The 18359-nt window shown below is 37.9% G+C and overlaps 1 protein-coding gene across 3 annotated transcripts in view; it reads left to right on the forward strand.

The window, feature by feature from the left end:
• The window catches only part of znf385b (zinc finger protein 385B), a 110345-nt gene that overhangs the window by 14906 nt on the left and 77080 nt on the right, over window positions 1-18359 (forward strand). For 2 of the 3 annotated variants that reach the window (XM_043248682.1, XM_043248683.1), the window contains exons 1-2: window positions 9547-9699; window positions 9777-10094. In XM_043248682.1, the coding sequence (XP_043104617.1) occupies window positions 9684-9699; window positions 9777-10094 (334 nt within the window). In that variant the 5' untranslated portion in view covers window positions 9547-9683. Of the gene's footprint in view, window positions 1-9546; window positions 9700-9776; window positions 10095-18359 lie in introns of those variants that run through there. The other variant, XM_043248684.1, reaches the window with a different exon arrangement.

Here is an 18359-nt window from a genome sequence, read left to right on the forward strand (position 1 = left end):
GCTGAATAAAAAGACTACAGACCGATGAAATGTGAAGACATTAAACGCATGGTTATGTAAAAAAAATGTAGTAATGTAGTGCTAATTGACATTGCATTCTTTACAGTACAGAAACTATTCTTCCTTGTGCTGAAATGCTAACTCATTTTTGAATTTGGCCTATAAAAAAAGCATTGTCCAGCATACTCTTCATCTGTCAGTCAACTGCGATATTGCAAAACAAATTTTTTGATAAAGAGAACCTGTGTTAATGACCCAGCAGTTGATTCTCGTGCACATATCATGACAGTGGTCTAAAATCATATTTATTTATTCATATTCTCTTTTTGCTGCTTTGCAAGCTCTGCCGTTTGGCTCAGCAAATGAAGATATAACCTCTATAACACCGCACGGCTTTCAACTACAAGCGTTTCTTCTCAGCTGCCTCGTATACCGTTGCATTTTCGTCATCATCACCTTCTGCTCTAAATAGCTCAGCTATATTGACATTTATAAGCGATCGACGGATGCTGTCGTCAAGGTGATGCCCAGCCTATGAAACACAACTCATCGGACACGTATACCGTTACACGTTTTGGCAGACGTGACCGCGATTGCAAGGGCACGCACGCTCTCAGAGGCTCTCTGTAATGGTACACTCTGACTGTTTGCATGCTGCTGCAGCGCACATGCGAATGCCGTGGGGACTTGAAGGGTGGAAATGTTTGTATCGCTGCGCTCTGGTTTCGAGGTCTGAGGTGTGGTTGTTTTGTTGCGCTGGTGCTGGATGGGGAATCTGGTTTCAAGGGATTACAGCATCTTGATCCACATCTAGATTGGCGATGGTCCGCAGGGCAGTTTATACAGGATGCGGTCTTGAATTAAAACAGATGCAGTGCAACATCTAAAGAGTTTTTTTTTTTATTCCCATAAATCACATACATCGTACACACATATATGAAGTGTAAGCTATTAGCGCTAATGATTAATCGCATCCAAAATAAAAGCACACACATGCGTATATTTAACAGAATTATTTACTGCTGTCAAAATATAAATCATGATTATTTGCATTCATTTTTATTTAAATAATGTGTACAATGTGTGTTCTTTGAATATGTATTATGTATAAAGACACGCACACTCCGCATATATTTTCGCAGGTTTTTACTTCCTTGTGCTTGTATGTTAAAATACATTTGATCATATATGTATAAATGTATAACTGTATAAAGATATTTTAAAATGCAGTTTATTCTAGTGAAGAAATACCGAGTATTTGGTGTCTTCAGTGTAACATTATCCTTCAGAAATTGTTGATTTGGTGATCAGTCAGTATTTATTTAAAAAAAACAACAACCTGTGTGTGTAATGGTAATATATGGTTGTTGTAGGCTAGTTCACTCTGTCAGGGGTCAGCATGGTCATTCTGTGTACAGTCGAGCAGTAACTCCTAGAATTGAACTGGGTTCTGTGTGGGTTTGTGAATGCAGCTACTGTGTGGAGAGCTGGCCCATGGTGAGGTCTGTATAGAAACTGGACATGAGGCTTGGTCTGAAAGGAAAAATACATCTGTTTAAAATACAGCTTTCAACACATCATTTCAATTCATTTTCACTTCACTTCACTTCTTTTTTTTTTTTACCTCAAATCTGTATTCTACCATAGGTTTTCTGAATACTGTGCGTTGTAGTTTTAAAGCAACACCCTTTATCGACAGCATACGTGGCATTAAGTTTCTAAATCAGCCTTTTAATGGTTTCGATACGGTAGTGCAGTTGATTTGATGCATGTAAGCATTTATTTCAAGGCACACATATTGCATGGTTTTCAGATTTCCTCATGCACATAATGTAGAAGTTACTAGGCTTCTCTTGAGAACATCTTTTTTTTTTTTCTTTCACAAACTAAGGGTTGAATCAAAATAATTTTCTATGATAGTTGACAGAGTTCATACGTAATCTAGAACATCCCCTTAACTTCAGAGGACTCTAAACCGAATGTTGTCCTCAAGTCAAGGTCATGAAATGAAATCATTCAAATCTCCTGTGTTGTCTCATGAATTTTATTTGTACTTTTTTCTTTTGAACATGCTGATCGCATTCCTACCTCCTCTGGTTTGGAGAGACGGTCTGCTGGTGTTGAGTCTAACCTTGCTCTGTTGCAAATGTCACGAATGTCACACTTTCCTATTCAGTTTGCCCGCTGAGAAAGTACCCACAAATGTTGTTGTTTGTCTTGGATGTGTCAGCGAAACCAAGACAAGGTTTTGCTCAAGTCTGGACTATTTATGAGCATTCCTCTCAGAAAGTGAAATACGCGCATGCCAAATGACAGGACGTGTACCTCCAAACCAATAGCACCCTTTGCTCTCTCTCCTTTAGATTTTATTGCGTGAATCAGCTGCAAATGTTGTTGTTTTTCTCAGACATGCCAGCTAAAGCGGGAGAACGAATTCCAAATTAGTCAAACGCACCAGACAGGTTTTCAGACAGCCCGATGCGTCTATGCTTAGTCACAGAAACGGAGAAAAACACAATTACATCGCTTTACCATCATGCAGCTTGTGCCCGAGTGCGTGACAGAGCCACGAAATGCATGCTTTGGTCCACGATGGAGTCACAGTTGAGTGAGTTTTTACAAGTCTGCAGTGAGAAGGTGAGATTACATGGAAATGGCGCGTGTGAGGGTTTTTGTAAGAGGCGCATGAGCTGTGTCACTGAGTTGGCAGCATGGCGCCCGAAGACCTTCTGTGTACTTCAGCCTTTCGACTCGCATCCAGCCATACTATCGAAAATGGAGAACCAGTTTGCAGTTTTTGAAGAAATACATTTTGAAGTTTGTTGTTGTTTTTTTTTTTTTTTTTTTTTTTTTTTTTTTTTTTTTTTTTTCTCCTCCCCCACTGGTTCTAATTTTCATGATTTACATTTTTCATTTAATTTAGTATGTATGTATAACAGTTTTTGTGCTAATAGACACCATGCTTATTTAATTATTAGTTTAAAAACATTGATTCATTTAGGTATTACTAGTTACTTGTATTTTTTAATGGGATTTTAAATCATTACAGTTTCAGCTGATTGATTCAGGAACTAAACTAGTGATTGTCTTCATAAGTAAGCCGTTGAGCCGTACATTCAGCTCATTATTAATGAATAGTTAACCAAAACATTTAAGTAATGAATGCATTAACGTAGTTTGAAAAGCAGTTATTTTCAGCAATCGTTGCTCTAGTTTTCAGTGTCGCATGAACAAAGATTTCTTATCAATGCTGAAAACCGTTAATAAGTTTCCGTTTAATGCATTCTTTCTGAATAAAATAATGATTTCATTTAAAAAGTAAAATTAAAATCTTACTGACCCCAAATTTTGAATGTAATGTAGATCTGGGAGCAGCCGTGTGGACTAGTACAGGCCTGTACACTATTTTCTCTTTTTCTAATTCTGTCTTTCTTGTTTGCAATATGCAACCTCTGCTGATCTAAGTCTCACAGCCCCTATTTTTTATTTCTGTCTCTTTCAGTCTATTTTTCCATCTTTTCTTCAGTGCCATCCTTTCTCTCTCTGTCTGCCATGGATCTCTTAATAATGATCGGTAAATACAGTCAAGTTCCGTCAGCTTTATTTATAGTTGTTTATATATTTATATTCTTAAAACGCTGTGTGTGTGTGTGTGTGTGTGTGTGTGTGTGTGTGTGTGTGTGCACGCTCATGCACGTGCGACAGGCCATCACAAGAATAAATTCTTATTTTAAATTCCGATATTTGTTTTGTTTGATATGCTGTTTTCATTATTTCTCGTCCAGAACGTTTCTTTGGAATCTTGCCGTATTAGAATTGACTACTGAAAGTTTGACAGCTTTTCACCCAGGCCAATATATGCAGCAAATTACAAATTTCCCTGCTTTTTATTATTGTAACAAAGCACAGGTCAAAATGTTCCTTCAGTGATAGTTAGTTTCTAAGTGCTACTGACACATTTGTGTCGGGGGGAAAAAAAATCTAGGTTCTGCTGCTCTTTCATAACACCATCTTTCATTACAGCACTTGGAGAGGGAAAAATCTAATAAGTTTGGCGAATTACACATTTTCACACTGCTCCTGCTCAGTTCCCGAGTAGGGAAGTTGAAAATACCGGCACCAACTTAAATCTAAAATGCACTTTTATATTTAACTTTTTAAAAAGCATCAGTAACAGTTTTTTTTGAGTAGAAACATCCAATAAAAGAGGTGAATTATGAATGTTCTTCTTTATTGAGTTACCGCTGGGAAGCAGAGACGGGTAATGTGAAAGGAAATGTTCCTTTCCTCATAGTTAATTTTTGGTGTGCTGAACCCGAGAGGTCACTCATCAGAAACAGGCTTTGTGTAACCGGCGGAGCAGGTGCAATGATACCGGACCTCTTTGTAAGCAGATTTACCTCTTGTATTTCCACACGCTTCAGCATTGTGAAAGACCCCCATCAACACAACCAATGCTTTACTTAACTACCGTCTCTATGTCTGTTCTGTCAGCTTTTAAGGGCGGAGTGTATTTTTGTCCGCGCCACAAGGTCAAACGCAAGCCGACATATGTCCGCTGAGCTCACGATCTTATCGAAGCAACAATTTTGTTCTTATAGCGGCACAAATGGCTGTATAGTATCCACGGGCCCTGGTCAAAGGCGCATTGAGGACATCTGTGAAGAGCTCAGCAATTGAGACTCTGCAGTCCTCACCTGACACTGTTGTAAGCTGCCGACCCTCCATTAACAGACCGCTTCCTGTCCAGATGTTACGCATGTGCGTGCCAAGCCCTCCCTGCGCGTGACAGACGCACTCGGAGCGGAAAACTTTCACATTCATTTTCTTTTTCTGTGTTTCTGCTAAGAGCTTCCAGTGAAAGGCATTAGCGCGGAATTAGGCTGCAGAAACACGTCCGCGGCCTTTCCATCTGTGGGATTTCAGCTGTGGGTTTCGTAATGGGCCGTACGCTTGAAATGGGTACGGCTGACCGGGTGCGACATGAGCGTCTCTCCATCTTTACGATTCCTGGGAGAGCTTTGAAGTCACTTCTTACTTTTCTGATGCGCTTTCTAGCATTTACACAGTGTCCTAATTAGGCACAGTGTGAAAAGCTAAAAATGTGCCTGGTCACACTGAAAGCAAAAATATATATTTATTCATATATATATTTTTGATGTTTAATATACAATCATTTGGAGTGGTGGGTTTAACCATAAAGGATTTTTTTTTTGACCAGTTAAAATGTTCAAATATGGAGATATTTCACCGGCTGAATGGATTTTTAAAAAAAGTGCAGTGTTCCTTTAATAGCAGGGAATGCCTTTTACTCGAGAGCCACCACGTGTTAAGTGTTTTTGTAGGTTATAGCACATTGAAGAATGATCGTATGACTTTTTACATACACTATGTGACCTGTAAATGCGGCAAACGTATTTCAATTGAAGTTTTGTGAATTATTCCTTTCCCGAATTGCCTGACAAATCACCTCATACGATCTGTAAAAACTTATTTGTGATACATAGGAGTTTTTATGAAATTGACACTGTTTCAATTAAGCGTATTATCAATGAGCATTTTTAATTTGCGCAATTTTAAGGGTAATGGAAACACTGCTATTTATGCATTTAAGACGTATGTTAAAAATCATAAACCAGATCTCAGTCTGTCTGTTGTTTTGTGGTCATATATACATATTGCAGTTTTGGTTTTTTGATTAGATATGGATATTAGCATTGATTACTGATCAAAGCATACTATTGCTAATGCTTATAGGGTTTTATATATATATATATATATAAAGTTCCAGTGATCCATACTTTGGAAGACTTTAATATTTAGTAGGATTGAATAATGAATAAAACACAAGCTTATTACTATTGTTAATATATTAGTTTTTTTTTTTTTTTTTTTTTTTAAATAATTGAAAAAAAAAAAAAAAAAAGGGATCCAGTCACACAATTACATACGGATTCATTTTATTTAAATAGGATTAAATGAATAATAAAATGCCCTACAAAAACAAAGCATTTCTGATATGTATTTTTTGTTATACTAATGTAACGGGGACAAGTGTGATTTCCCAGGACAGGATTAACTTTTTATGTGTAGATGTCTCACATTCATCGTTTTCTCCTTCAGTGTCTATTTTCTGTCTTCTCTCTCTCTCTCTCACTGTCTGTGGTCTCTAGATGAACAGTGATTTTTAGTTACTGTTGCTATTTTTATTACACTCCCACAACCTGGCATAGAACTCAATATCTGGGTAAAGCTGGTAATTAAGCCCAAACTGTTATAGAAACTAAGGGTGCCAAAGCATTAACATTTACCTTCTGTGGCTCTTAAATATTGCCTGCAGTATATTCATCAGCACCTGCCCACACAAAGGTCACACATTCAAACTCCATGCCAAGGGCCACAAACCATTATACTTCAGACATGTGTTTAGTGCTGATTCCTGATTCACTGTTGAACCACAGACATGCATCTATTTGGATATTATCATCTCTAAAAAGAGGGTAAATAACCTCTCGTGGTTCCCTAAGATCCTTTTTTCTTTTTTTTTTGGGATGAGTATTTCCCTCGTGCATTCTGTGAGTGCAGTGCAACAGAACTAGATCACCCCCATTATATTCAGCAAAGCTGTCTAGACTGGAAGCACCAATTCTGTCGTGTTGTGTCACAACGTGAAGCGCCTTCACTTAATAAATACACCCTCGTTACTCTGCGTAGAAAGATATTGCGGGTACTGAGATATTATGGAGTCTATTTGCAAAAACCGATAAAGACCACCTTTAAGAAAAATGAACCTGTGCTCTTTTCTCTTTTGATGTTTTTAATTTTGCATCCGGTGTCTCCCTTTATTACCGTTTGCTTGACTGGATTAACCTGTGAGCACCTGATTAACTTCCTGTTGTCTGACAGAATCTCACCATTGATTGCACATGTCATGCTTGAGTGCGCAGCTCTCCATCTTAAAGCTGAGGAGGAGAGCAGCTCGGGGTGGGTGTATGTTTCACTGACTCTCTAACGTGAAAACAAGAGTTTGCTCAGCCGGCGGTCTCACCTTTGCCCTCAGGCATCCATCTGACATGACCACAGCTTGACACCCATCATATCGCATTTGTTTTAATACAATAATCACCTGACCTTTAGGAGTTATATCTCTGGAGTGGAAGACGAAGAGAAATAGAGACAGGTTAATGGTATGTGGATGTGTTGAATGATTTGAGGGTACGAAATGTTCAAGAATGCAATGAAATGAACGAGCTAATCAGTCAAAGCTCTGCCAACATCACATTCAGCTTCCACATTCTGCATACTAATATAATGCATTTGCAATGAATGTTCTCGCTATTTTAAAACCTCTCAGTCTGTCACAACTTGCCACAAAATTTGCATTTGCTCTGCCGCTTGGCTTAATGAGTAAGCAAAACTTGAATTTTGATACACATTTAGACAATTTCATCATGGTCGACCGTATCGTAGAACAATCAAGTGTTTACCCAAGTTACAAAGGCTTTTGACCTGCTTCATATTGTCCAATCCAGTCTGTTTTCTCTGTACTGGAGTGCTTTTTGTGGAAATTCAGTATTGGGATCAAAGCACTCTTTATTTTTACACTGTGTATTAAATGCATTTCCAGAAAGACCTTCAGAAAAAGTCTGAGAAATGTTTGCACTTGTCACACTGCTTGAACTGCTTCATAAATTTCAAAAGGCCACTTTCACGAAGTCCCTGTGTTCCACTGATCAGTCACATTGATAACATTTTATAGTTCTTGGGCTGCTGCTTTGATCTGTGGTCTGATTCAAGATTACTGCATTTATGGCCTCCTTATTATATATGAAAGGACACAGAGTTTATTTCATTATTAAACAATTCATTACTTTCTAGTACTAAATTATATATTGTCTTGATTAAAGACAATTTAATCAATTAAATTTCTATTGTAGACAAATGGTATGCTTGGTTTGAAAATTTAGCGTTGGAGATGACACTGGACGAAAGTAGAGGACCCTGGCTGGTTGATTAGTTGACCGCTAAATGAACAGATGTGTCTGTGATATGAACAGAGCATCATAGGCTGTTTACTTCCTCCAAACCCCTGGACACAAATCACGCAACATATCTGGAAACCCTGCCTGCGAATACAGGTCACCAAAACCACTGCAGCTTCTCTGTCTTTTTTTTTTCTCACTGGCCTCATTTTAACCGCAAAGTAGAGCAAAGCTCAAGCTTAAGTAATAGCAGGGAGTTAGAGAAATAGATTCACAACACTGAAAGAAAGTGATTAACATCAGGGATTTCCACTTACAGTTTCTCTTTCTCTGCATACAATAGATTGTTGAGAAAGTGCTAAGGAATGGAGGAGAACCAAATGGCCCAAGAGGCAGAGGAAGTTAGAGGAAGTTTATCTGCAGGGATTAGAGCATGCAGCTGCCCACAGAGATTACTGAGACAGTGTCACGAGGATTACTGGACAGAGACCCAAACATGGACTCCATGTGTGCAGCCTTTATACTAGCATGTCTGGGTCATTTCACCCGAACATTATAAGGAAGAAACAGAAAATTGTATTTGGCTTAGATAAAAGAATTTGTATTGTGAAAATGTCATTGTAGTTAAATATATTTAATCCTTTAATCCTGAGAAAAGAAATTTAGTATTACACAAAAAATTTAGTATTTTCAATAAAGTACAGAAAAAAAATTATATTTAATATATAACATGTGCATATGCACTATACAGCATGTACATTTTTTATTTTTTATTTTATTATTTCTTGTCTATTTGAACTATAGTTGCACGTGTGCATGTGAGGGTGTGCATCATATTCTTACATAATGTGATATGCATTGCCTGTTAATCTAATATAATTGCACTAAATTGATTTTTAAATAAAATATACTGTAAGGGTGAAATGTAGACTTGCCATGAGATTCACCTTGCCGAGCTTAGCAGCAATCTAGCTCTTCTCACACTCGTGTACACACGCATACGTGAGCACAGCGATGGATATTTCATCCCCAGCATGCTCTCAAAAGTGCAGCTGACTCAATTGGTATCTTTATGCTCCTTTATCCTCTATCAGCCAGCCCAGGAAGCCTCCAGCTGTGGCATTAGTGCAGACTGGGTAGATATGCAGTTTTTGCAATTTTCAGATTAAAGAGATCACCGTTTCCCAGAGCGCAACACTCCCCTTTTGCAGCTATCCATTACGCCAGACATTCAATTGTAGTGCTTGAGAGGTCGAGGCTCGGAAGGGAGGTTTTATGTAATTTATTCAATCTTGCAGACCTCCAAGACACACAATAGTTGTTGATTGTGGCGTCTGCTGCCACTGACAGGAATAAGCCCTTCGTAGCTGCTCGTGCCCCCCTGCGCTTGACGGTCTTCACTACGGTTGTGTAAGAACTGTAGGCATGAGGTATGCTAGTCGGGTCTCTTACCAAAGGCAACAGATGGGCACAGGAGGTCAGTCGTAGCTCCGTGCCCGTTCCACAAGTGGGGAAGCTTGGCTTGAGCGTGCGGAGGGGAGGAGCCAGAGCTCAGGGAGATGGGAACATTCAGCCACCCGTGTAGCCCACACAAGCGCTCCAGACATCCGCACTCGCACACGTTTTCGCTTCTCTACCTTGGTGGTTTTAGGATGTAAACTCTCCCCACCTGGTTTTCCAAAAAAACTCTTGTGTGGGGTGATGCAGAATTCAGAAGGTGAGTCATCACCAGTCCTGGTTTGCATTAAACACTTGGTTTGCGTTTCAACCCCTCGTCTCTTTGTTGTCCTGCAGGTATGAAGACCCCATTGAGCCCCACCCAGCTGATAGAAAATGGACAACTGTGCTTTGGCATCCCAGGCTGCGTGGAGGTAAAGGATCCCAGCGACTCCAACATAGACATGCAGCTCCAGCAGGAGAAGAAGAAGCTGCTCTACTCGCTCTGCGAAGTCTGCAACATCCAGCTGCACTCGGCTGCACAGGCCCAGGTCCACTTCAATGGAAAATCTCACCTCAAGAGGGTCAAACAGCTGAATAATGGAGAGCTGCCCACGGCGAGCGTCAGCTCGGCTCCTGCTCCTCTGCACTCTCTCAGCAGCGGCGGCAGTCAAGGTAAGACCTCCCTAACCCAGAGGAGAGAATACTCTGATTCTTGGAGATGACACGCTTTTCTTGTGTAGGCATAAACAGCTCTGATGGTAATGCGCTCTGAGTTAGCATTTGACTCAGAGGGCCTGACTTGTCATTTCATGTGGCATTTTTAAAGAGTTGTTCTTATTAAAGCCATAGTTCACCCAGAAATGAATATTCTGTCATCATTTCCTAACCCTCATGTCGTTTCCAAATCTGTTTTGTATTTCACAAAAGAAAGAAAGCCAAAGGAGATTTATTATTTTTTATTTTTTATTTTTTTATTTAAGAATATCCTGGCATGTTTTGGGGATGTCAAACTCCAAAAATGACACAAGGCCATTATAAAAAGTACATAAACATAGTCTACTTCTACATATTCACTATTATTTCCAGTCTGTTGAAGTCCATTTCAACCACTGAATGAAAAATAAAAATATTATTATTATTGGACTGACATCGGAATCAGCCAATATGGGCTTTAAATATAAATATTGGCATCTGGCCGATTTTTGAAAAATTATGCCAATATGTCTCGTCAGGTCCTAGTGATTAGATCACGTCAGCTGTGTGGCTCTTGAAGTAAAATTTAGTTTAACAAACAGACAAACGGTAATCTCTGAATGATTAGAAACGCACCTCTGAACGATTTATTGAATTTTGATCTTAAATTTGAACTCACTGACTCTAGTCAAAGTTACAGTAAGAGCTGAAGTTATCAGTGAATAACTATAGTATGATATCAGAAGACTTAGAATATACAAGTATTGATGACAAGTTGATTTCTTATTGTAGTGAAAACAACAATAAATGATCCTCACAACTTTTCATTTCTGATTAAACTATTTCTTTAATAATTTCAAATGCTAGCAACCATATAGGTGCCGTTTTAGGCCTCAGAGGTCTTGTTTTTATGGGCTCAACCCACCTTTCTGTAGCCTTTTGTTCTAAGCCCTGGTTAATTTCTGCCCTGGAAATGGCAGAACCGAGACATGTGCATCATCTTTGTAACCTCTTGGGTGTCTCTGACAAATTCCTGAAGTATGCTTCTCACATGGGCCTTTGAGGATAACGCGTCTCTTTTAACAGGCCTGTGACGGTGCTGGCATTTGTTACTGGTGCGAATGGCAGCACCTGCACTTGACCAGTAAGTGACAATTTATCAGTGTGTTCACAGTCTGGACGGTGGGTGGAACAAAGCTATTTGCACTGTCGAGACTAAAGATGAACCTGTATTAACAGCTCATTCAGTTTATGAGTAGCAACCACATGCACGCCAGATTACCTTTTATATTTAAACACACACGCTCTTGTTTTGAAAGTTACCTGGGAAACTGTTTGGGTCGCACTGGTGGAAGATGGGCAGACGAAGCGTGAGAAGTTGGTACTGGCCTGGCAGGCGAGACAGTGTAGCGAAGCAGTGGTGACCAAACTTTCATTAGATTGGTGGAAAAGTAGCATATAGCCTACAGACATTAGACAGACTGTGTTAGAGTCCATGGGAAAATTGTTGCCTCTTTTGAAAGGGCGGCCAGAGCAAAATGGAAATTTTTATTCAGTTTGAAGAGCTTATTGCGCTATTAGAAGGTCTACTATGTCATGGTGAATTTCATGAGTTTACGAATGCTGGTAAAATAATCTGCGCGCTTTCCCTCATGAAGAATCCCAGATATGATTTTTCCCACCATGACGTAACTCTGCTGTTAAACATAAAAGTTGTATGTGACCAGTTTTTGACAGCAGACACACAGACAGTTTGGGGGATGAAGAAATCTTTTAAAAAATTGTCTTATTCAGCCTGTTTGTTAATGGAAGTGTAATTTGTTTTGTTCATATGATGGTTGCAACTGTAAACTAGAAACATGAATGTTAATTTGACATTTGTCATGAAAAATCAGAGGTCCAGTAGGGATGGAAATTTGTCCATATGGAGTTATATTGAGTAACAATGCAAGTTCTTGTGATTTATGTCTACATTAAATCTTATATTATATACTATTATATACATCCACTACAATATAAAGTATCAAAAGTTTAAAAAAATCTATTATTTTGAGTAAGGATGCATAAAATTTATCTATTTTAATAAATGCTGTATTATGAAATTTTTATTCATCCATTGCAGTTAAAGCTATTATTGAAAACCATTCATATCAGACAATTTGGGCCTGAAATGCAGTTTCACTCTGGTACTGTAAATAACCAAGCTCAGTGCGAACGGAACAGGATTCAGCACTCAGTAGAGGTGTAATAAGCATATTCACTTTTCATCTATAATGTGATGCAAGTGCGTAGTTTGTGTCATCAAGTTTTCCACGTGTTTGCCAGATTGTTTGGCTGGTGTTATGCACGCCAGCCCACATATGCATCGACGCAAAGCGTGAGTGTGATTTTATATATTTATATATATTTTTATTTATTTTTTTGTTTCTAACCGTATGAGTGTGTGAAAAGCAGAGGTGATGTTTGATCTGCCCTCACAGCTGCTGCTCCTGCAGGGATGTCTGGGAGTAAAAGCTCGTGTGTTTTCATCTTCCTCTCTCTGTGGGAGCGTCTCTGGTGCTCCATGGAGCTTCAATAAACAGCAATAAGAGCTGCAGGGGCTGGTGCGTTTGGGCAGTCATCTGTAAACGCTTCAACTGCCATTTAAAAGAATAGGTTAGCTAGGCTAGTCCAAAGAAGCTCAATATTTTTAGATGTTTGCAATGTTTTTGTAGTGCTTTCAAACGATTAATTTCAGAAAATCTTACGTTAAATATATTTATTTCTAATATGAATCATATGTAAATATTTAAAATATATATGTGTGTGTGTGTGTGTATAATATATAATGGAACTCACATATATTATGCATCATGATTAATAATTTCACAGCACAAATGTTTAGCAATTTTATGAGATCTGCTATGCATTATTTTTTCTGCCTAGAAAACCATTATTTTGTACTAAATCATTATTGTAGTGATACACATTTATATATATATATATATATATATATATATATATATATATATATATATATATATATATATATATATATATATATATATATATTAGAGCTATATTTTATTTTTTATAAAATTTATCATCTCATGAATCTGTTGTATTAAATAATAATTATTGAATAATGTTTTTCGTAATAACTAGCGATGTCAACAATTGGATTCTAAATAAATGTTTACATAATGTGTACAGTGTATATATAAATACACACATTCAGTATGTATTTTGCAAATATTCACATCTATATATTATTATATTTTATATTATGTATAAATATACAGAATATATAAACACAACCTATTTTTCTTAGAGAAATGATCGCACATATATTATGTAAACAAAAACATTTATTGTAGATGCAATTAACCGTTTGACAGCACTAATAATAACATTAACATAAACGTGTTTTGCTGTAAAATGAATTGTCACTCAAATGAGTTCATTGAGCGTTTGTTTGTGATTGAGGCGTTTGAGTCGGACAGTGGCTCTCGCTGCAGGCGGTGTCAGTGGCTCTGAATCTTTAAGCAGGCTGCTCATTATTTGCTGTAGTCTGAGCCGGACATATGTAATTACAGCAGGAGGATGCTGCGCGCTTTACGCCGTGTCCTGTTGACTGACAGTAGATCAGTTCTGCTCAAAGCGCTCAGACCATTGAGGAAAAAAAAGCTGCGCTCGCTCCTCACATCTGTGCACTGACTTTGATGGATTATTCAGAGTTTCTGCTAACGTGGCACTTCATTTGCTTACTATATACCGAGTACATTTCTCATGACCGTAGGCATACATGTGCATCACATTCTTGTTGTGGTCAGAGCAGTAGGGTCCACTAGATGGCAGTGCTATCATCTAAAAAGAGACATTTTTGTAATTATGACTTGTTCATTGCAAGTGAAGATGGTAGTACTTTTTTAAACGTATAGATTTAATAATGTTTGTAAAAAAAAAAAAAAGTTAGGTTAATGTCTGGCAGACTCATATTTCTAAGCCCAGTTCCTTTTTGACCTTTATTTCCTTTCCGCTTCTATTGATAAGGTGGCGAAAAAATGACTAATGACACAAACCAGACAAATTCACTCTTCCTGTTCTTTGAGTCATCCCAGCTTACGCATGTCTGCTCTGATTCTGTCTGAAGTACCTCAGATTAAAACAAGCATAAGCTGCCTTCACAGCTGAGTGTGGCGCAAATGTTGTTTTTCACCCATAGTATGCGTCACAGACTGTTTGTTTTTTTTGTTACTATATTGTTACCAGCAAAAATACTGACACTGCCGGACATAAAATGTGCAAAAATGATACCTTTAGGGTACAGTGGCTTGTCACTGGGGCATTACCATTAGAGGGAGGGAAATACAAAGATACCATTTTCTCTCTCTTTTTTCCTGAGATTGAATCTGACCTTTTCATTTCTGATCTGGGTCACTGTCGTATCTGGAAATAAATTGGAAATGCGTTCCTTTTTTATAGTATTGACTAATAACTTTCTATAATGACAAAATATAATATTAAATGCTATTATGAAAATTAAGAACTTTATGATAAATACATAATGGTTTTATATGAACATTATCATTAATTTGGGGTTGTATAGTGTGTATATATAATAAAAATCTCTCTCTCTCTCTCTCTCTCTCTCTCTCTCTATATATATATATATATATATATATATATATATATATATATATATATATATATATATATATATATATATATATATATAAGATATATATATATATATATATATATATAAAGATTAAAATGTTTTAGTAACATTGTTCTTGATTAAAGAAAACAATCACCCATATGAACAATCAGGCTGACATTTTGTCCATTTATTGTCAGTTTCAATGTTTTTCATTTAGAATTTGTAAGAAATGTGCTGACGTATAAAGTCAAAGAATGGCCTATTTTAAAATTCATTATGTGAGAAGGTGTTTATAGTGTCCCATATTTCCTGGTTATGACCATTTCTCGCATGCGGTACACTCTATTGAGGTCACGTAGTATGACTCCATAGAATGCATTATTCAAATTTTACCCTTTTTTTTACCTTCCGCCTCATAATTAATCAACATGCAATTTGATGCCAGCCTTCACTGCACATCAGCTTCACCGGCATTGCCTCCTTTTTTTTTTTTTTTTTTTTTTTTTTTTTTTTTTTTTTTTTTTTTTTTGTTTACTTCTAATGAAAGAGCCGGTGTGAGGTCTTTAATGCATGCGGGTCAGTTTAGGAACCAAAGCAGTTTTTGATTCGGGCAACATTTAAAAGGTAACGTGAATGACCTAGCAAAAATGCCAGATTTGAGACTAAAATTGAAATGCGGCGCACAAATGTTTTTAGCTCAGGAGAGTTTTTTGTAAATGAACTCATTAGTGAAACTGCTTAAATTATGCAGCATGTTGTTGAATAAATGTCATAAATCATTTGGCGAGTCGTCTGCCGTCTGGTGAAATGTGGCCGCCTCACGGTGATGGAGTCTCAGTTGATGAGTCATGACGTGTTCGTGAGGTACAGCCCGAATCAAACTTTTAATGGTCTCGGTTGAAAGATTTATACTGTTTGAAACAGCAGGGGTGTGAGCGTCTTTCTCACATGATGTCCTGAACGCAACCCTCATCTCAACCTGGGAAAATCATGCTTTCGGAATGGAGCTGTGAGAGCATGTTTCCTGTGGGCTTCCTTCATGAATGTGTACTTCACACGCCGTCTTTACCTGACCTTAACATGCAGCTCATATCTGATCGGATGTGGATATTCTTTAGCTGGATTACATTTATACCTCTGATCTTATTTATCAGCACAAAATAAAAAGCGGCTTCTTTTTCTTTTTAACCTTCTTTCTTTCCTTTTTTTAAATCTTCTTAACCTCCTTCTTCTTTATTCTTCTTAACAGTTTTCTCACTTTATTAATATATTTTTCTGAACCTCATCCTCCTCCTACTTCTCCTTCTACTCCTCTTTCTTCTTCAGATTCTTCTTCTGATTCCTCATTTTCCCGTCTTGTTCTTTGCAAATTTCTTTTACTTAAACTTCTTATTGTGCTTAACCTCCTCCTTCTTTCTCTTCTTCTTCTACTCCTTCTCCTCCTTCAGATTCTTCTTCTGATTCTTCATCTTCAGATTTCTCATCTTCTGTTCTTTACAATTTTCCTCTTCTTTATTGCTTTCTTTTCTTAAACTTCTTAACCTCCTCCTCCTCCCATTCCACTTTCTTCGTATTCGCCACCTTTCTTCTTCTACTTCTACTTCAACTTCAAATGTGGAATCCATCACTGACCACATTTGAGCTCATTGATTTGAGTGCAATACACCTTAGCTGCATTTTCACCTTGCTTTGCTTTCACGTGATCAAGTGCATCTGATTAAAACGTATACCAGGTAGAGTAGGCCACATATGTGCTGTGATGGGAAAGAAAAAATGCCTCCTGTTGCAAAAACCGTCTTCTGTTTAAGCAAGAAACATTATGCAAATGTTCAGATCCAATTTTCCATATGAGTGCAACGCTGCACGGACGATTTGCCATTCAAACGCCATCAAACGTGTTTCTGTCGAATAGACCGAGGGAGAGACAACCCACCCAACAGGCGTTTGATGAGTCTAGGACGGCCAGCGCACGCCTCCCAGCAGATGGCCTGTCCTTCCCGTCGGCCTGTTTTCCATGTGGGTTTACATTTGTCCGTGTGTCCATGAATGAACTTGTCCCCCCCGTCCAGCTCCTTTAAATTAACCTTCAAAATATATCCCAGAGAGAAATTGCTTGGGACACACACACACACACACACAGTATGACAAGTTATTCATGGCTGTGATGCTGTTGGGAGCGTGCATGCGGCATGAATTTCTTGCTTTCTGTTTGTTTATATGCAGCGTGCACCTTATCTTCATTTGCCTGCCTGACCTGCCGCTCTGCATTGTAAAATAAGTAGCCTGGGATTAGTTTGGTGTGGGTTTTTCTTTGAATATGCCGTGCCTTGTTCTCGAAAACAGCCTTTACTCGCCGTTTGAAGTTGAAAAATGAGCCCATATGTTTGGAGGTAAACAAGTGATATTTGAATTATTTTTCACTGTTGTTTATGTTCCCTTTTCTCTTTCTTCCGATGCGCTAGCTCATCATTATGCTAAAAACATGTTTTGGAGAGAGATGCTGCTTTGTGTGACCACAAAGCTTCTAAACATCTAAAAAGCACCATTTCACAAACTAGAGCAAGAGAACGAGAGACCCCTTTTTGTGTATCGCTCTGCAAGTTATGCAGGTTTCCACCAAAAATAAAGAGCCGGAAAAAATGCTGACAAAAGTCTGGAAATCTGGAACCGTTAATAGCACTGGATAATGTTTTCAACACTTAAAGCATTCAAAACAACAGCTCAATCTGCCTAGCCTGACACGATGGAACTAGATCACTTTCATTATAATCAACCAAACTGTCTGCAGTGGCCAATGGGGACACATCAATAGACAGACACCTGGTTCCTGTTTTTTGTTACGCTGCACAGCTATTCCAGACACTTCACTTTCATCATCCAACTAAAATAAATCAGCTGGTTGTCATTGCAAAATAAATCCAGGTAAACAGGTCTTGCTTAAGATGTTTATGTCGCGATAATGACTAGCTGACTGGACATTTCCGTGCTTATTATTCAACTCTGTGCCAAACACATGAATGTGCATAAAATATCGATTCGAAAAATTTCAGAGAATAGATCAGTGACATAAAATTATTATTGATAATTATTGAATTAATGTCAAAATTGATGCTTTTAAATATAAATCTATATTTTATTTATTGAATTTTATCAGTAAATTAAATCTTATTTAATATTATATTTATGCAATTTAGTAAAAATTCTATTTTGTATAACAGAAAAAATCACAAGTGATATATCAAATTTTTCTTCGCTTGAGTAAAGTGAATCATTGTTTCTTGTGGGAGTCTATCACCTTGTTAGCAACACAGCTGGCTGTTTCAGTATTTCTGTCTGACTCCTGTCTCACAGAAAGCTCAAAGCCAGCGAGCTGGCCTGACCAGGGCACGGATACAGATGAGATGGAGAGGAACGTGAAATGGGGAACACAGCAGGACTCTACTCCAGAGGTGTGACATTTCATTAACAATGGATTTAAGCCTAATGGCTTTACCCTCGGCATTTCACCGAATGATTGCATGAATAATTTCCTCTCATGCTCCGGCAGATTTGTCTGTGAGCAGTTGTTAAGTTGTTAGGCAGTTCATTGTTTAGATTATGTG

Source organism: Puntigrus tetrazona, chromosome 9 (genome assembly GCF_018831695.1).
Source record: "Puntigrus tetrazona isolate hp1 chromosome 9, ASM1883169v1, whole genome shotgun sequence".
NCBI lineage: Eukaryota > Metazoa > Chordata > Actinopteri > Cypriniformes > Cyprinidae > Puntigrus > Puntigrus tetrazona.